This window comes from Patella vulgata, chromosome 7 (assembly GCF_932274485.2).
Source record: "Patella vulgata chromosome 7, xgPatVulg1.2, whole genome shotgun sequence".
In the NCBI taxonomy this organism is placed as follows: Eukaryota; Metazoa; Mollusca; class Gastropoda; family Patellidae; genus Patella; species Patella vulgata.
Window position 1 is genome coordinate 18,537,421 of NC_065885.2, and position 21,766 is coordinate 18,559,186.

General features: G+C 34.7%; 1 protein-coding gene across 6 annotated transcripts in view; it reads left to right on the top strand.

Annotated features, from left to right (window-relative positions):
* Positions 1–20,379, top strand: part of LOC126827456 (uncharacterized) — a 77,628-nt gene extending 57,249 nt beyond the window's left edge. For 2 of the 6 annotated variants that reach the window (XM_050556784.2, XM_056102136.1), the window contains exons 5-11: positions 6,117–6,258; positions 10,490–10,659; positions 11,875–11,940; positions 12,976–13,117; positions 14,895–15,263; positions 15,810–15,905; positions 16,515–20,379. In XM_050556784.2, coding sequence (XP_050412741.2) covers positions 6,117–6,258; positions 10,490–10,659; positions 11,875–11,940; positions 12,976–13,117; positions 14,895–15,263; positions 15,810–15,905; positions 16,515–17,677 — 2,148 coding nt within the window. In that variant the 3' untranslated portion in view covers positions 17,678–20,379. Of the gene's footprint in view, positions 1–868; positions 912–4,092; positions 4,258–4,607; positions 4,739–6,116; positions 6,259–10,489; positions 10,660–11,874; positions 11,941–12,975; positions 13,118–14,894; positions 15,264–15,809; positions 15,906–16,514 lie in introns of all 6 variants that reach the window. The other 4 variants (XM_050556785.2, XM_050556800.2, XM_050556799.2 and 1 more) reach the window with 4 other exon arrangements.
* The last annotated feature ends 1,387 nt before the right edge of the window (positions 20,380–21,766 follow it).

Genomic DNA, 21,766 nt, shown 5'->3' on the forward strand with positions numbered 1-21,766 from the left:
TGAAGATCTGAAAAAGGTGAAAAATCCAGAAATCTAGATAAAATCAGTGTAAGTGGAAACACTGGGAATCCAATATCAACTACTGATGATTTTTTCATGGGGTGGGGGGGCGAAACTTTTTGTGGGTGGAGGGGACCTTGCCCTCCCCTACCCCTTAGTTACGGGCCTGGGTGGTCTCTAGTAAATTTCTGAAAAGTATATCTTTCTTGTACGATAACGTTACGTACTCAATCATAGTGAATAGTCACATGACTGAATGGTTTTCAGTTTCATAAGGCGTCAAACAAGGTTGTGTTCTTTCACCCACTTTGTTCTCAATATATGTCATTGATTTGGTAAATGTTCTAAAAGATGCAAATTGTGGTATTAATATTAACGATACTATGATATCCGCATTCCTCTATGCCGATGGCATTGTTCTATTTGCTCCTGGTGAAATTAAGCTACAAAAACCTTTAGATAGTCTCAATAATGGAAACTACAATTCAATCAATCTAAGACGAAGGTTATTCAATTTAGAATTCTTGGCATTATAACAGGAGTAATGGCATCTTTACATGCGGTAATATTATCTTTTGTCTTTTAAAGTGTCATGATGACTTGACAACGGATAATTTCACAAAATATCCATGCTTCACTGATAGCCCTCTCATTATGAAATTATATTTTGAATCATTAGGGATTGAAGATAATATCATTAGTTTTTTTGTTCTTAAAATGTCATGACGCTTTCCCCCACAAGACCAAAAAAGGGTATACAAGTAAGGATGAGAGTCGGACTATAAATTGGTTTCTACTCACTGGGTGTCTATCTAAATGTATTTTTTTATAGAGATAAATTAAGGATTTCTATTATTATTTAATTCAGAGACATGACATCCAGTGTTTGCAGTATGATCTCCCATCAAGAGGTAAGGAGGGAATAACAAGTTTACCAAATGTAGCTGTTATCACTCTCTACTGTTGTTAGTAACTGTGCCCATGTATTTGTGTCACATCCGGAATGTGCATTTCAGCCATACCATAGATTTTTACATTACAATTATATTGGGGAAAGTGTTTAAGATCAGCGGAAAAGCTTCACAATTTTTTTTTAAAAAATAATGCAAGTAATTATGTCAACATATCCTTTCCATAAGTATAACAATATCCCGAATGTCAATGTTACCAACCACAGGTAAATTTCAACGTTAGCGATTTCCGCCGTTCTCCGTGATGTAATTTTAGTCCTTCTGCTCATAGAAATATAGATTAGAATAGAATATGGGCAGAAGGACTAAAATTACATACTGACAGAAAGTTACGACTACTCATTGGTTGACGGGATATTGTGTAGTGAACTTTGATCCTAATTATTTAATTATAATTCGTTTCTCACCTTGGTGAAATGAAATGAAATGAAATGGGGTTTAACGTCCTACTGTTTTGCTCCGAACTGGGCTAATGAAGACGGGCATACGCCATACAGTGTGCTATGAGGGTAATTTTGCCCGGACAGCGGCACTACGGCCTACTCTTATATCGAATTCCAACTGTCAAGGGATCTTTTACGTGCACGCCATTCTCACCTTGGTATTATTATATCTACTGAAAAAGAATCGGTTTCAGACGAGTTATTTGCTCCTGAGTAAGAAATTGGAATCAGACCAGTTATTTGGCAATCTCGCTTACGAACATCGACGTAACAGATTTTAGACATATACATGTCATAGTTTGATGTTATTTTTTTTTAAATATTGTCCACGTTACTGGCGCCTGTTTATTGTCCTTTAATAACATACATACATGTCTATTGCTTAAAAACATACCTATTGCTTATTACTGTCTGAACCATCGTAAATTTTAAACGGATTTCTTCGATTATGAACAAACTAATTAACTTCGGTTATTATAAACTTACCCGTGTGTTTGAAATCACCTGCCGTTAAATAAAATCCATTACATGATTCAATATCTCAACGAATGAAAAAAGTTCTCGCTTGAAGAATTGAATTCCCACAAACTTTTGACATTGAAAATTGCAAAAATGGAAGCTGATTACGTCCCTCTTTGGGAAAGATCATTTCATATAATGGGGTTACAGCATGCCACGGTTTGCGGTACTTTTACGACAATTCAAGTTTCGGCTCGGTATTGAATTTGGGCGTTCAAACACATAACTGCCCGTATTCCTTTATTTTGTTACCATCTTTACATTCTAGTAAAATCACTGCAAAGTTTATAGTTTTACCTTTTGAAATATTTTTTTTAATCATAGTTTTGATTAGAGAGTCGGATGAATGAATTTTCTTTTGAACACATATGCGGCACAAAAACAATGACATTCGTTTTACGAGCATTAAATTTTACCGATTAATATTTTTAATATGATATATAACTTGATAGATTTAACGTATTTGTACAGGGAATTTACAGTTATGGGGTTATGGTGTGATTTAAGTTTTATTTACTATAAATTAAAAGATAGTTGATGATAAATAATGTGTTTACATTATGAACAATAAAAACTGCACCATATCACAGTTCGGCCAAAACCGTAGAATCTAGATATGATGGCGCGCTTCTTACGAGGTCTTGCATGTTGTTTTTTAGCATTATAAACCCACCCAAAAAGCACTTTGAGGGCTGTCGCAATACGCTTATATTAGATGTCATTGAAACGGTTATTTTTGGATTGAAAGAATGATATCAAATTATGATACACTCGGAAACTTGTAATTGTCTTCAGTTGATATTTTTCGTTGCCCAAACTCAAACGATCGAAATGATCGCGCTTTGTTTTGATTGCAACACGTGGATGTCAAAATCTCTGTCAAAGTTAAACCACGGCCCCGCAAAAGATTCACTGGCTTCGTCCAACACGTGACGAAAGCCATGTTGTCTTGAACTCTGTCAAAAATACAAGTAATAACTTCAGATTTTTCAAGAGAGAACTTTTTTATTCGTTAGAACATTTCATTGTACAATGGATTTTATTTAACGGGAGTGATTTAAATCACGCAGGTAAGTGTATAATAACCAAAGTTAAAGGGGCATTATGAAAGATTAGATAATGGCAGTTCTCACTATAATGGTTAAAAACTAGATAATGTAAAGGGAATATGATGAAAATTTCAGTCAAATTGCCCCACTCTGAATCGAGATTTTAGCGTTTGAATTTTAGACCCAGTCTCGATCATCATTACTAAAATCGATACGATAAAAAACATAGTCTCAATTATCCATTTTTGGATGAAATCATCAATGAGCATTGAGCAGCAACTCGGATTCAAATCCAGTGAAAATCCGACACATGTGATGACATCGAGAGTTGGTTAAGGTCTTTTCATGTTAATAACTAATTAATAGAGTATATAACATTTCGGACCCAGAGAAAGACCGGCAATATGCAGATTTAGCTTTTGCATAATGTATGTTTAAGTAGTTTGTTCATAATCGAAGAAATCCGTTACATTTTACGATGGTTCAGACAGTAACATATATATGTTACTGTCTGAACCATCGTAAAATATACTGTATATACCCATTGCTTAATAACATAATTGCTCAACAGCAGACACAATGCTTCATGTCTGCTTGCCGCTATTGGAAACCAAATGATTATACTTACAATTTTTAAAATAACTACATAATAACCAGTTTTTACAAGAAGTGTAATGCTGCTACTTGTTTTGTATTGGGTGCAATATTTAATGATATTAAAAGTTAATGATCATTATTGTGTAATCATGGATGTTTGAATAAAGTAGAATTTGCCCCTGTGCAGAAATAAAATGAGATGGAGTTTTACAATTCGTCCCATGTGCAACATTGGGTCTAAACAATAGATAATATATACGAGACAATCGATAATTTTAATTTCTTTTATGATGTAGCGATCTGGAATAAAAGTCAAATATAGAATCTTAACATATATTTTCACAATAACAAGTCCAACTGGTTATTTATTATTATTGTTTCTACTGATATTTCATCGCTGCATGTTTGTTTTCGGCGGTTTTTTTTTGGGGGGGGGGGGGGGGCGCTACGTATGTTTGTTTTCAATAAAGAACTGAATGTTTTGGGGTATATTCAGTATTTTGTATATTTCAGAATGCGAGTTATCTGGAAGGGATTTACCAATTCAAGATGATGACAAATCAGTTGACATACCCATTAACTTTGTGTCAGATGTCACCAAGGTCAAGGTCAATAGTAGTAGCGGAATTGAATGGCTGGTGCCTGTGATTGGGTTTTCTTGGAACCCACCACAAGCTGGTAAATATCTTGTTGATGTTGGCTCAAACTTTAAATGCGGTAGCTAAACTAGAGACCTTGTCCAAAACACAGTCTGGCTCTACGAAAGATTTTCCATAATATTTGAAATTTAAAACACGAATTAGAGCCATACGCCCTTTAATTATATAGTTAGCTTCTTCGGTATATGAAATAACAATATATATATAGAAGTGGTATCTAGTGTTCTAGAAAGAGTAAATATTTTGATGGGACAAGAAACGAAAAGCTCTTGCGACAAATGTTTTCAATTTCCATCATGGGGTTAACATCTGTATTTGATAACACGAGCGTAAACGCAATAGTCTTACCTGTCAACCTATCTTTTTCAGGTTTATCTCTGTCGTATTTAAAAGGGTTTTTATTAAATGCACTATGTTTACATGGTGATAAATGTTTAAAAACATCGTTCTGTGTCATGTTTGATCTGAGACAGAATAATTTGTCCATTATTGACAGTAGGGTAAGTAATGGAAGAAATGTGGTATTTATAAACAGTTATTGTGATATACAGTCATTGTAGATTCTGTTTTATTCATTATCTAGTATTAAAATGGGGGGGGGGTCGCTTGCTTGTCCAAGCTCATGGGTTTTCTCTCACTGCTAAAGACCCCTATGCGCAAGGGAATTATTAAATTAAACCATGTATTAGTGTAGATATGACGTAGTCTGTGTCCAGTGGACGTCAAACCCCATTTCTCCCTCTCTAGCATTAAAATGGTTTCAACTTTCAGGTCATCAGGGTAATTGCCAGACATTGTTTAAAAACACAGTACAATGTGCTTGTGCTTTAATACCTACTGTTCATACTCTGTAGACTTAAACATGGTTGTTGGATCGACGATTATTTTATAGTTCATGGGTTATTGTTGATTTTAAATGGTTCACAGCCGGCATTTAATCGTTAGGGACAAAATGATTTGTGGAGCAATAGAGAATGGTTGGAACAATTTCCGATGTAGATAATGAATAAAATGTTAAAGATACATTATGGGAGATTCGATAACGAGTTGGCAATTCGCACTATAATAGTTAAAAACTAGATAATGTAAAGGCAATTTGCTGAAAATGTCATTCAAATTGATCCACTATGAACCGAGAACTAAGCGTTTGAAATTTCCGCCTAGCCTCTATCATCATTACTAAAGTCAGTACAGTCTCGATTATTCATTTAATCGTTAAATCGTGAAGGAAAGTTATGCAGTAAATCGGCTCATAATCCACTTAAGATCGTAGGCTAGCGATGCCATCTAGAGTTGATTATGGTCTGGATAGGTTAATTAATGTCTAATTAATAATTTAGATAACATTTCAGGCCTAAAGAAAGGCCTGCAATAGACAGATTTAGATGTATGTTTAAAGAATCTGTAATAAATTTGGGGGGGGGGGGGGCGATCACAAGTGTGTCTTTTTTTACCAAGCTTAGCCGATTTTCTGCCACCCAAAATCCACTGTTTGCACCAGTAAAAGAGTAGTGTTATATGCCTGACATAAGAGCTTTCCCCATTTTAAGGTTAACTCGATTAACAAATATGTCAGTCGTGGTCTGGTGATTGTTTGATTACTTGATAGCTACTCATAAATGTGATTTTTAACAATCATAGTAATTGATTGATTGAAAATTCAAAGAGGTCGCAAAAGTGAAATTTGGCCTTGTAATCAGTCCTTTCCACTTGCCGACTGCATGGCATTTTTTTTCATATAAATGTCTGTTATATTCGGTTTCGCAGCTTTGGTATCAGAAGTTTTCATTATAGATATTTAAAATTAGACCAAATGTTTAATTTGGACAATAAAGTTTATTACTTGATTGAATGTATCTCTATTTATGTATTTTCCAGTTGAAGTTTGAATGGAAAACTCCCCCACTGAATATTACTATGGCTACAGCTTTTGAATTCAGATTATATAGTTTACCTAGACCAAAATCTCACATAGACTCTGCACGTCAGAAATTATTACAAGATGTCCGCAGAGCTACTGGTAAGTACTATACTTATACTGAAATTTCATGATAAATAATAGAATTTTTGGTTTACTTAAAAACACAAATGTAGTTTCTAAGAATAAAAATAACTGCTTGAATATGAAAAACTATTAATTGATCAACTGTGACATTGTGATCGTTTTTAAGTACATGTGAGCTTACATGTATTTGAAATGAGTAAACATCGGTATATTTTTTTGCATGTTTGTCCCAATAATGAGGTAGTATTTAATTAGTATTAGGTGGTTTTGGATAGTACTGGATCAGTCATCCTGCCCATAATAATGAGGTAGTATTTAATTAGTATTTGGTGGTTTGGGGTAGTACTGGATCAGTCATCCTGCCCACAATAATGAGGTAGTATTTAATTAGTATTGGGTAAATCGTCCTGCCCATAGATTGTTATCACAATTGTTATTCTTTAACCAAAGAAGAAATTTCGATAATAACACCTATTTAAATAGCCAAAAGGGGCTATTTCATTAATAAATAATTATTATTGTTATTGTGTATTGCCATGTATAATGTTATTCATCATTGTATTGCCATGTATACTATAATGTTATTCATCATTACTATATTGGGCCATTTCATGATCATTTTGTTAAGCCCAACATTCATTCAGTAGGGTCGTTAAAAAAGTATTAACATTAGTGTTATTTTGCTCTTATTTTTTTGAAAAAATTTTCACAAGTTGATTTCCTTTATTTTGTTAATGTAGAATGGTAATGAACTGCGCTTTTCATTTTCTTTGTTTTATTTGTTTCGTTTGAATTTGATTTATCTGTTTAGTTTTTGATTGTTTAATTTTTGTTAATGAAGTTGATTCTTTTAAACTTCGTTTTTATTTTTGAACTCTACTTGGTGTAGGTGTTCATCAGGTAATACCTCGACTGAGTTCAATATAGAGATTAGCCGGTTGATTTGTTGATATAAAACCTTTGAATAATAGCGCCTAACAGGCAGCTGTGTTTAATTATGTTCTCCTGATTTTGATTGTTTCTGTGTGTTTGAAGTATATGTTTGTGATATGCGCTTAGAAACACTTCACGTGTAATGAAGCGCTATATAAATCGAACAATTATAATAATAATATAGACAATAGAATTTCTTCTACGTTGTTATCCATTTTCAACCATACGATGGTTTTCAACAACTTTCTCAGTTTTCACAAATTTTTCAATCCACTTTTTAATTGATACAATACAATGACCCCCTTTGTTGTTGTTCTTAGGTTTTAACGCCCGCTTCCACCGAAGGTGATATCGCAGACAAGTCTTATTTTTTATTTTTATTTTAGCGCACGCGCAGGGTTCTTTCCTGTGTGAGGAAACCGGGGTACCCGGAGTAAATCCACGAGGTTGAGAAAGCGCCCCTATCTCCAAGCCACCTCCAAGCCACATACGCTCACACCAGGGATCGAAACCACAGCCGCAAGCCAGAGGTGACCGAAACGCGGCACTCTAAACCACTAGGCCATCCCTATCTCCAAGCCACCTCCAAGCCACATACGCTCACACCAGGGATCGAAACCACAGCCGCAAGCCAGAGGTGAACGAAACGCGGCACTCTAAACCACTAGGCCATCCCAACCCCCTTTACTTTGTACTCTCTTTATAACATGTGAACTGAAACCAGACAATCCTATAACACGTTTCTCTTAAAGGGGCATTATGTGAGATTAGATAGAGTTGACATTTCTTGGTATAATAGTTGAAAAATAGATAACGTAAATAGAATAATATGCTGAAAATTGCATTCAAATTGCTCTACTCTGAACCGAGATATTAGCTTTTGAATTTTAGGCAAGCCTCAATCACCGTTACTAAAGTCAGTACGATAAAAAAAAGTCTCGATTATCCGTTTTTAAGGTTCATTATCATTCACAAAATGTATTCAACTTCGCTAAATATCGCAGGTTAGCGATGGCATCGAGAGTTGATTATGGTTTGTATAAGTTAATTAATGTCTAATTAATAATTTAAATAACATTTCAGGCCTTCATTTTAACACCTGGCTCTTTTAACCTTTTTTGTTTCATCACTTTAACTTTCTTCTCTGGTCTTCTATTTCTGTAGAAAATTCTGATCTTCTATTTCCATAGGAAATTGTTCATACACAAAGTGATTCGTGGCATTATATCTAACCTCATCCATCTTTGTTTTTTCTATTCAACTACTCCCCTCTATCCCCAAATCAGTTTACTCTCTCCAGCTGAAATTCACTAACCATTTTTGCAGGTACCTTCATAATCTCTGTCATAAACCACCTGTGTCTAATGGGTTCCCATTCTCATCTTCTAGAGTATTAGTAAATATCAAATTATTGCTCATAGATCTAGCTTTAATATTTACAATTTCCTCTTTGAACTGTATATAAGCATCTTCCATCTGTACAATGGTAGATTATAATTTCTATGTGCTTGGTTTCTAGGCTGATCTGTGACATTTCACATCTCAAAACATGCTGTGATTCTTCTAATTTATTATTTGTTTCAACTATTCTGTATAGAAGTTGTTGAACATAATTTAACAGTTCATGGGGACCAAAACAGCACACCAGACTGGTTTGTTGGACTTTTAGATTGTTGTACATATTGCTTGGGCTGGTGTAGATGTTATTAAATTAGGTGTAGGTTACATCATAAACTGGTGTACTGGGGGTGGATTTGTAAACATGGAATCGAGTTCTGTCCCTTGAGCAGCCATTGTAATTTATTTTATAACTATGATGCAACAGTTCATTTTACCCATCCACCATCTTGTCGACACTCTAGAATTTTAAAGTTAATATCCGATTGACTTAAATTTATACACAGTGAATACGGTCATGAGACGAAGAAGCCGATTTCAGATAATAACTGCTAGAGTTATGGCCCTTGATCACTTTAAAAATCTTGTGGAAGCTTGGGAGGCTAAAGTTCATATCTGATTGACTTTAAATTTATACAAAGTGAATAAGATCATGAGACGAACAATTACTGTGAGGGTATGGCCCTTGATCACTTAGAAAAATCTTTTAGATGCTCTACAAGAGACGAAAGTTGTAACCTGATTGACTTCAAATTTATGCACAGTGAATAAGGTCCCGAGACGAAGAACCCCACTGATTTTCAATAATTTCCGATAATTACTGCCAGAGTCATGGCCCTTGATCACTTCAAAAAATGTTGTCGATGCTCTCAAGACCACCGTTATTATTCGATTGACTTTAAATTAACTAATTTCTGGCATTCAGCTAATAGAAATAGTTTGTACGGTCAAACTAACTTTTCGGCATTTTAGCTTATACACATAGTTTTAGCATATAGACATAATTTGTATACATTATTAAATGGGAATAAATCGCGGACGGCGGTCACCGTTGGGTTTTCAATGACCAAGTAACCGACATTAGTTATTGCTGAAATAGAAACAGCATTAAACTCAAAAATTTTAAATTCCATCCCAATGATTATTAATTACCCCATGTAGCATGTATATTTCACAAACACAGGTCATGAGAAATAAACAATTAATTAACAGCGGCCGTAGCTTACAGACATAAATTACATGGATAGGGTAACTTTTAGCTTAAACGACATAATTTATAGGGACTGATTAACTTTAGCTTATAGACATAGTTTATATGGATAGATTAACCTTTAGCTTATAGATATAATTTATATGGATAGGCTAACTTAGACGACATAATTTATAGGGACAGATTAACTTTTAGCTTATAGACATAGTTTGTATGGATAGATTAACCTTTAGCTTATAGAAATAGTTTGTATGGATATATTAACCTTTAGCTTATAGACATAATTTATATGGATAGGCTAACTTTTGGCTTATAGCCTGAGTTTGTATGGATATATTAACTATTAGTATAGACATAATATATATGGATAGATTAACTTTTAACTTGTAGGCATGGTTTATATGGATAGGCTAACTATTAGGGTATAGACATATAGACATATTTTATATGGATAGACTAACTTTTAGTTTATAGTTTATAGACATAATTTATATGGAAATATTAACCGTTAGCTTATAGACATAGTTTATATGGATAGACTAACTTTTAGTTTGTAGTTTATAGACATGATTTATATGGAAATATTAACCTTTAGCTTATAGACATAGTTTATATGGATAGACTAACTTTTAGTTTATTCCCTTGGTGTATATGTTTTGACATTGTTATTAATTGTTTTCTTTTTTCAATATCCATTAATTTTAGATTCAACAGCTAACCACTCTGCTGACTGGGCTGCAAATATTGGATATAAGATAAACAAAAACGATGTAGAAGTCAGATTCAAGTTCTCTGAATTTCCATTTATACATTATACTATATATTTGCACTTAAAGGATAACAATACTGATATACAAGTTTATGTACTCTCAAGGGTAATAATGTAGAAGTCAGATTTAAGTTCTCTGAATTTCCATTTATACATTATACTATATATTTGCGCTTAAAGTATAACAATACTGATATACAAGTAGAAAAAGTGGAACTGCCAAGGGTAATAATTTATATTTGTAAGTGGGGGGGTTGGATGGCCGAATGGTTAGCACGTGCGTGCTGCGGTGTATCATACGGTCTGTCATTGAGTCAACTGGCGGGGTTTCGATTCCCCGGTTGTACGTGACAAGGAGTAGGGTCGCCTGTCCAACAACGTGGGTTTTCTCCGGGTCCTCCGGTTTCCTCCCACTGCTAAAGACCCCTCCGCGCAAGCGAATTATTGAAATAAAATTGAACCACGTGTTAGTCCCGAAATGATCTAGTTTGTGTCGAGTGGACGTTAAACCCCATTTCTCTCTCTCTCTCTCTCTCTATCTATATATATATATATATATATATATATATATTTGTAAGCATTATTTAGAAAAACATTTTTGAGATAAACTTAAAAATGGTAATATCTGTTCTTATAATGTATGCAATACAAGATAGGCGAATTTTGCCCAGACAGTGGTGTTTCTGCCTACTCTTCCATGATTTCCAACTGTAAAGGATTGTTTTACAAGCACACCAATCTAGACACACAATGACAGGACAACACTTGTTAGACACTAAGGCATCACCCATGACAGTCGAACAGAAAACCCAGATATCGTTGAATCGATGCATCGCGATTGACCTTCTTACGATACGCGTATTGAATCATGAGACGCTGAATCGATGTATCGTGATTCTATTTTATGGGTTTTTTGTCGCTTTAGTAACTAAACTGTCACTCTTAATTATCCACATCACACATTATCCACAAACTCCCTTAAATTGTTTTGGACCTTATTTTGATCTGTCGGCCATGAGTAGACAAAGTAACATTTCAAACCCTGGACACCAATAAAGTATCAATTATTCATGTATCCTGTTGTTTTCTTGATAAATATTGACCTGGTTATGAATCGTGATACGGATCGTATCGTAGCACCAGAATAGCAATACGCATTGTATAGTGACTGCAACACTATTTATCATATGAGGGTTCAATTTACCCTAAAAGACATAATTATATTCTCAAAAGATAATTTTCATTCACCTGATACAATACTTTGATATATATTCTCGATGATGCATTAAATAAAAATTTGATTTTGTTCCTTCTTTTTTAGTTAGCTGGTCAGGTGGAAGGGATTCATACTTTCAAGAATGTTTCAAGAGGCAATTACACTATAGCGGTAAGTAAAAGAACTTTCAAATTATTTTAGACAATCTGATTTCTGATATAGTATAACTTTTTATATACCCCAACCTGGTATGTATAGATAATGTATATTGTCGTCACCCTTGTCCCTCCACAATTCTTCCTGTAAACACCGTCTTAATCCGGCACAGAAATGCACCACAAAATCTAGGGATTTATACTAATAATATACAGATTGGTTGTAAAAAGACTAGTGAAGCAATGTGACAGATCAAATTCTCGACTGTTACAAAATGGTTCATAGATTGGTTGTGATAAATATATCACCGTTACACATCAATGAAGGTTAAGTTCGAATTTCGGAAAAATCTGACCGAAACCGCCGGACAATACGGCCGCTTCTTGTTCGCAAATAGTGTAAAAGTATGTAATATCAAGGTTATGGACCCTCTAGAAGTCACAATGTTTATCCGAGTTTGATGAAACTTGAAATTTATGTTTATATCACAAATATCTTAGTCCCTTTTGATATTCGCGCATGTCAAACTATAACTTCCAGGATTATGGCCCCTGCTTGTACGAAAGATCGCTGGGTTTTTTAGCTTGTACTCTATCCATCTCTTGCAAAATGAGGGCGTATCTTGCCTGGCAACCACTGGTTAAAAATCAGATAAAAATTGTGACCTCTAGAGAGCCCACAACCTTGATATGACATACGTGTACACTATTTGCGTTCGGGGAGTGGCCATTTTGTCCGGCAGTTTCGGTCTGATTTTGACGAAATTCGAACTCAACCTTCTTTATGGTGAAAGGAACCGAGATCTTTTGGAGATACACCTATATTTCAAGTTTCCTTAAAATCCGATAAAAATTATGACCTGTAGAGTGTCCACAAACAAAGTGTGAACGAACGGACGGACACGCAGACGGACGAGGGCAACGAGAATATACTTCCACATGAAAATAGCAAATTGTGACATCCTTTCCAAATAAAGTCCCATGCACATAGAACCGGGACGTGGTATACTGGTTGTGATGTCTCTATAATGGGTTTTGTTTTTATAAACAGATTAAGCCTATAGATGACGAATTTAATGAAGATTCCAAATGTCTGTGTTATCGTGGGTATAGAAACCATCCTGATAAACGAGATTGTACTTCATGTAGACTTACAGAAACGCAGGCACCCTTTTTTATTGGTGGTTATTCAGGTAATATTCTCTTTTTATAAATAACTAATTCAAGCAAAGAACAATCTTTTAAGGTATGTCTATAAATACATAAAAACGTGAAAAGACTGGTCACATAATCATATATAAAGAAGAAAAAATACAAAAAATGCCCCCACGCCTAACGATCTTTACACAGCAATAACAGGGCTTTCCCGAACATAATCTGTATAAAGATGAGAAACTAAAAGAACATATGAAATAAATAAGTAAGACATGGGAATTATAATTATGTATTGAGGTTTTCAAGGAGTTCAGCTAACCTTCATGCAAAATGTATTGAAATGGGTTATATGAAATGCTTGGTTTTATTCTGGGAGCCATGGTGGCTAAGTGAGTAAGACGCTGACTCGCTACCTTGGAGGTTGTGGGTTGGCCCTCGGAGTTGACCGAGACAGTTCCTAGGAATTAGCGGTATGGTGCAGAAAAGGGGACAAGGGGACAAGTACAGCTATCTAGTTGTTCGGATGGGACGTCGACGAAAACCCAAGGTCCTGTGCACACCTTGGCGTGCACATAAAAGATTCCTTGACAGTTGGAATTCGATATGTTACAAAATTGGAGATTATTTAGGAAAATGTCACTTAACCCCCTTGGGACATGAAATTGATTAAGACATCCTTAACATATAGTGACACCACTATGGGCATAACCATATCCAAGTCATTAGCTATTACAGCTGTCCCGATTACGTAATGTCCTTTGTCTTGTAAAGCAATCAGTACCGAACGCTTAATCTGGCAATAGCCACATGTGTAATCTTGTGAGATCCTTTTTCTAGAATGGGTGTTATAAACAGAAATCAAAAGAAGAGATGATTCAGTGAAGGCTATAGGCACCTTGGGTTAAGGCTAGAATAAGGGCCATATAAGTTAGTTGGAATGGGGAAAAATAAAAGTATTATATGAAATGTGATTGTACGAAAAATCACGTTTTTAGCTTATAGACACTCTAGATGTCACAATTTTTATCCGATTTAGATGAAACTTGAAATGTATGTTTATAAGGATCTCGGTTCCTTTCGATATTTGCGCATATAAAACAGCATCTTCCTGGATTATGGCCCCTGATTGTACGAAAAATCACGTTTTTAGCTTGTGGTCTCCCTAGAGGTCAGAGTTTTTATCTGATGTAAAAACAACTTTCAAATATATCACCGTTACACTATAATGATGTTTGAGTGCGAATCGGACCGAAACTACCCGACAAAATGACCGCTCCTCAAACGCAAATAATGTAAAAATATGGTATATCAAGGTTTAGTACTCTCTAGAGGTCACAATTTTGATCCGATTTGGACGAAACATTAAATTTATGTTTATATCACAAAGATCTCGGACCCTTTTGATATTGGCGAATATCTGTCTTTAACTTCCTTGATTATGGCCCCTGATTTCTGAACCTCTATAGGTCACAATTTCTATTCAGTTTCAAAAAGCGTTTAAATATATCAGCGTTATACCTTAATGATGGTTGAGTTCGAATTTCGTGAAAATCCGACAAAATGGCTGCTCCTTGAACTCAAATAGTGTAAAAGTATGTAATACCATGATTGTGGACCCTCTAGAAGTCACAATTTTTATTCGATTGAAATGTATGTTTATAATATAAAGATCTCGGATCCTCTCGATATTCTCAGAGATTAGGTTAGCTATTATTAATGTGATGGCAATATTGTGTAATATTGATTACTTTTATAGCTTTCTTGAGAGTGAGAATGGCGCTTGAATATAAATTAATCTTGTTTCTACAACTACAGATAATCCAGTTAAACCAACGTCAGATAATCCAGTTAAACCAACGTCAGATAATCCAGTTAAACCAACGTCAGATAATCCAGTTAAACCAACGTCAGATAAACCAACGTCAGATAATCCAGTTAAACCAACGTCAGATAATCCAGTTAAACCAACGTCAGATAATCCAGTTAAACCAACGTCAGATAGACCAACGTCAGATAATCCAGTTAAACCAACGTCAGATAATCCAAGTGATGGTCCAAATACTGGAAAATCGGTCCAACTTTCAAATACAGATATAGGTTTAATAATTATGGGAATCACTCTGCTTGTCATTCTTGTTATCGCCGTGGTCATTTTATTATTGAGAAGGAAATGCATCAAATGTGGTAAGTCTATTTGAGGTGTGCATAGTCTTTGAATGTGTTAAGTGGTCTTTGATCTGATTTATTGAGGATGGTGCAGACAATGTTAATAGAAAAAACGACCAGCTTCACCAGCTATACTTTACACATCAGTCTTTGAAGATTAAATTTAAGGTTTTCCTCACAATTTATTTCGAGACATTTGTATTCTGTATTCTGTCACTCAAGGCAACAAATTGGTTCATATTGCGATATGTGAATATTATAATTACAATAACTTGTTTGGGGAGATCTTCGAAAGAGACTTTGCTTATAAATCAAACATGCTTGGTCTTATAGATGGCCCACACAGGATGAATTTTTTCTCAGATTTTGCTGTGCTTTAGAGAAAACTCTTGTCTAGATACCCACTCTTAGACAATGGAAAAAAACAGTTATTTTCAAGACATGTCTACACAAATAGCCTGGTGACATACACCCCTACAGACACAGAATGAACTGAAGGTATAACATGATGTTTTAATCTTTGTTGTGTCTGTATTCAAAATGACGGTTCCTTTGTAATTGTAGGTATGGGGTATATTTGTGATATTAGGAAGGCTAGTTGTGTAGCAGGTAACCAAGTAAATCTCGAGAATCTAACTAATAGCAATAATGGACATACAGGTATGATTACAATCTACAATCTGAAGGCGTTCGATCACCTGATTGTTTTTTAGAGTTATTGCCCCTTATACGGATGTTTTCTCTTTGGGGATACTTGATTGAACATACAAGAATTGAACTGTCTCATTCCTGAAAATAGTGACAATGGAATGAAAGACAGATTTCGGGTGGCAACCCATGCGTCGACTGCATAAGAAATTATCTCAATCAACCATGACATCTTTAACATAGTCGTTGTGTTAAATTACGTTACAATTCTACTCACACCACCTCAGTTGTAAGAACTGATAGAACCGTGGTGGTACTGCTGTATTCAGCTTCAATTGCAATTCTGTCAATTGAGGATTTTCAGGACTGCAGACAATCGAGCATTCACTTTGTCCTTAATTCTATTGAGTTTAATTCACTAACAACCACTTTGCATTAGGATTATTTACCAAATTACACACAGTTTGATTCTTGGAGAAACACAGGAGTTGTGGAACCATACACAACAGTCTTTTGATTCGATTATGATTACATACATGGATCTGATTTATTACCAGGTCAGTGGCCTGGTTTCAGTTAATGATAAATATATTCGCTTATTTTTAAACACTTTTGTTTCAGTGACAGTGGCTCCCTTACAGAAAAGGTCCATTTTTATATTAAATGCTGAAGATCACCAACATCATGTAGAATCTGTAAAACAACTTGTTCTCTTTCTTCAAGATGAATGTCATTGCCAACCTATCTATCCACCATTTTGTCTCAAAGAAATTGGTCAAATGAACCACAAGGACTGGACGTTAAAGACTTTAGACACGGTTGATTATGTCATGATTGTTAATTCAGAAGCATCTTATTATCTGATGAAAGCAGCCAGTCAGAATGGCAGCTATAATTATCGTCCAATCACGTCAACGGGTAATTTATTTACTGATTTTATGAAAGAAGTTATTAAGGAATCTAAGAATACGGAATCCCTCGATAGATACATCATGGTATCTTTTGATCATAAGTCATCAGAATTTTATTTATCAGATATACCCACCAGCCATTGTTACAAAATAATTCAACAAATTCCCGATTTAGTTAAATATATCCATCATCAAACACCAGAGTCAGACACGTATCCCCAATTACAAGATGTCTTCACAAAATCTATGGATGATTTTGACGCTGGAAAAAGCCTAAAAGATGCTGTGTATAAAGCAGCTAAATTTGAGAAGAGTAATGTTACATGGTTTTTAGATACATTTGGAGAACCTTATGGCCGTGTTTACGAAAAACACGATTCTGGTATCGGTTCATTCATCGGGCATGAACATGATGCAGCCTCTCCACAGCAGAAGGGCAACCTTGACTTCCCAAGCAACAGGGACGAGAATGGATTTTTGCCACCAGAAGACATCCGTAGTACCAATTCTGAACCCCAGTTTCAAACTGATGTTGGCGAGGAATCTAGTGGTTGGGGAATGAAATTTAATCAAGCCAATGACTCACCGAGAGCAGAGGTAGATGAACATGGATGGTTCCCCCCAGACACTGTATCTAGTTATAGTGAAGCAACTGCAGACCGGAATAGCTTTTTTCCACCAGACACTCTGTCTGAAATGGAAACTAAAAGCTTGTCACCGAGCACTTACATGAGAAACATGAATGCACGTTATGAGGCTGCTGTAAATGGTATGAACGAAAAAGATGAAAACACCTATTCTGCTTTAAATCATTTTAATGAAAAAGATGAAACAGACTATTATTCTAATCTGAAAGATACCACTAGGTGTTAACAAATATAAGTGGACCATTCTAAGATCTGTATCTTGAAAAAGTGGACTATTCCAATTTTTATCTATATTCAGTTTCATAAACATAACATTCATTATGCTTGTACTTCTGTATACAGAGAGATTACGTTTAATGTTATGTGTTTTGGTCGGACTAGATCCGTTACTTTATTTGACTTTTTCGTATGGAATAGCTGTATAACTATAATTTCATTTGACAGCAGTCACCAAAAATTTATGACAATCGGCCAGACAATTTTTCATAAATATCCCTTGAATCTACATTGGTTTTTTTTTAGATCATTGCAAATATTTTGAGTAGATTTTTTTTCCGCTAACATTAACAAATTACTATCTAAATGTTAAGACAAAACAAAAGTTTACTGAAAAAAACATGATGTGCAGTGGCCTGGTCTTTATTGATATGTAGATATTGTTTCGTTATAGAACTTATATTGTTGTTGTTCATAAGAATCATTTGATGTAAATATTGTTCATATACAAATGTATAGGCTATATAAGATATTGAAATGTGAAGATTAGGGAGCTTTAGATTACTTTTTGTTCATTTCATCTGAATTATTACATACGGGTTGGACAGCCTGAACTGTAATTTAACCAATATAAAACCCCTGTACTGTTGCCCAGTCAAGGTAAATACCTGTATGGACATACTGTTTATAAAATTTATTGAAGCATTTTTATTACAGTTTTGTAGTAATATTTCATTGTGCTGATCTCTGATGTTATATTTCAATTTGTGATAACATGATTTATACAATTAATGTTTACTAATTTTTGTTAGAAGTTTGGCTTACTTTGTCAAAAGTAGAACACAAAATCAGTAATATTTCAACGCTGTTTTTGTCTCTAGACAAATTTTATATTTCTAAAACAAGCCAACATATAGAATCAACAATTTTATTTTGCTCAAATCAAAGAGGTCTAGCCATAAGGTATGTAGTAATACAAAAATCCATTTAAAATATGTTTAGAGTTTATATGTAAGATTATATTTCATTATACGAAATTACTGGCTTAGAGAAATAAACTGGCGGCAAACGTTGTATAGGAAATGACCAGACGCATACACAAATAGCCTGGTGGCTTACACCCCTACAGGCAAGGATTTCTAATTTTGTATTGTCATTGTAATGAGTCAAACCACCTTTAATATAGTCCCATAAAAAACACAGGACATGTCTGTCTATTAGTGTATAATAAATGTCTAACCGATATCTATGCAATAATTTTGATTTATCTGAGAGTTCAATTAAGACCATACCCAAAAAATAATATGGTTCTCAGACAATCCATCCATAGAATTAGATACAGGAGGGGGGGGGGGGGTATTTTTTTAAAGGATCACTACTGGACTAAATGACTTCTCATAAACATCACAATTCAAGGCAAGGGGGGGGGGGGGGGTTGTTGGATGACTGAATGGTTAGCGTGCGCGCTGTATCATAAAGTCTGTACGTGACAAGGAGAAGGGTCGCCTGTCCAACCTCGTGGGTTTTCTCCGGGACCTCCGGTTTCCTCCCACTGCTAAAGACCCCTACGCGCAAGCGAATTCTTGAAATAAAATTAAACCATATGTAAGTCCCGAAATGACCTAGTTTGTGTCGAGTGGACGTTAAACCCCATTTCTCTCTCTCTCTCTCTCTCTCTCTCTCTCTCTCAATTCAAGACACCACATTTATCTCATCATGTTGTCTATAAGAAAGTATGATTGTCCTGTTTCATTCATAAATTGCGGTAACATACTTCATGTTTCATTCAAAAGCTAATTCATGTAATTGTTATTTACATGAGGTAATGGATGAGATTGTTTTTATTTTTTGAAATAGAAACTGCTCATGCAACCCTTTTTATGTGAGACGGGAGTATCTGAAACCCTATATTTTGTGTATGGTCTAATTATTATTACACCTATTTATAAAGCTAGAATTACTTTAAATTATTTAATATATTTTTTTTCTGGAACGCTGAGTCATAGATCTGATAGACTAGGAGTAATAAATGACCCTGTGATATGAGATATAGGTTTCTTTATTTTTTTATGCTCAAACTCAAAATACTTGTATCAGATATTATTTAATGGCTTTAAGAAACTTGTATTTAACGTAAATAAGTGATGCCCATTTTTGTAAAGCTAGAGTTTTTCATATTTTTTATCATATCAAAAAATAATTTAACTTGTAATATCAGCAGTAAATGATATTTTGATATGCAGTTAATGATCTTATGTATATTATATTGCTCATTGACTTTAGTTATATATATATATTTTTTTTTATCCCGGTGTGTACAACTGAATTTTCTATATTCCTTTTATTATTCTACCTGCCTTACATATGATTTTGAGCAGTTTTCTTTCTAAGAAATGTGGCTTGAGTTTCTAATTAGTTTTACCAAGTTCTGAAAATTTATTTGCAATGCATTTTGTCAGTTAAATATTGACACAAATAATGCTTCACTTTCGTATAACTAACAATTTGTATTGACAGTCTAACAAACATTGAACTTTCAGACTATCTATATACAAATATTGTAGCCATCTTTTTAAACTGGTGTTTTTCTAATCATTCATTCATTTAATTCATTTTTATAATAAATACCATATTATTTGTCCATCAAATATCATATTTGTTTATTTTATATGAAATAAAAATTATTTTTATAATAAAACACAATCAAAATAACATTAGTTCATGTACAGTTTAGTAATATTCTTTAATCAAAATACAGATCCATTATTTTTGCGGTAATCGTTGCTGATATCGAAGTCAGGGGGCGGGGGAGGGGGATAGTAGTTGTCTTAATTCGTATTGTACGTTTAATAATATGTAGTCAGTCATTGAACGAAACGGCCATCTGGTTTGGTGCTTCCTGTGGTTGATAGTTAACCCCATTGGGGCGCTGTTACATAAACATACCCCCATCCCCCTTGCTGAGACCGTCGCACCACACCACTGATAACCCCAAGGCCAACCCACAGCCCCATGTGACTATAAAAAGAATGTGCTTTGATGTTTGTTGATAAAAATGTTGCGCCATACCTTACAATGCATCTGAATGCCTATCACGTTAGTGTTATCATTTCTAATTGTGTAGATTACTCGTTGAGTTAAGATATGAAACTAGAACAGTAAAAACATGTATTTATATTGTTCTATAAGTTTTCTTTTAGTTTTCTTACTTTTGTGTAATTTAACCGTTGCGCATGATATACATAACTGTTCGTGGATTATTACAGACGATGATCAGGTTGAGGTAGGTAGTATCTTTCCCTAAATTAACAATCACAGAAACCCAAAATATGGTGTTTAAAAAGGCTCGAGAACATTCAACATGTCAATAAATGAAACTAAGTTCACATTGCTATTTATTGAAAAGCCACGAACCAGCCGAACTGCCTATTATTTTCAGAGGAGTTGCAGAAAACAGTAGCAAGTACGTAAAACCCCATTAAATTTCATTCATGAGAGCTCCGCTGAATTTTGAAAACCCCAAAGGCTATAATGCACACCTCAGCGTTTTGAGGAATTTGCAAGTATTCTAATTTGAACAACCCCGATATCAATCGATAAAAATTTTGTTACCGATTTTGTAACTTTTAAGGTATAGAAAAGATCGGGAATCTAACTAAACTAAAAAGAGAAACACCAGATATATTTCCGTGAATAAAACTGTTTAATTCAGTGCATGCACATGGTTCTTAAAAACCATTTATTCAAGTTTCAGACATCTATCTGAAGTAGGCCTGGTTTCAAACGTCCGGTTCGCATAGAGGGAGAGTATTTCACAAAGCTAATTTTGTATACTACTTAATTTCAAACATTTGTCAGGGGAGACCACGTGGGGATCCCAGAGCAAACCCACGAAGCTAACAGGGCAACTTAATACAGTAGTAACTGCAGTTCACATAGCAGGCGCGGATCCAGAATGACTTTCATTCCATTGTGGGCAAACACAAATGGTCACATACAGGTCTGGTAATTAGCCAAAAACGTCGACAGCATAAATTGACGTCGGGACCAATTGACCCCACGGAAAATCGCCTATTGACGACGGCAATTTTTTAATACC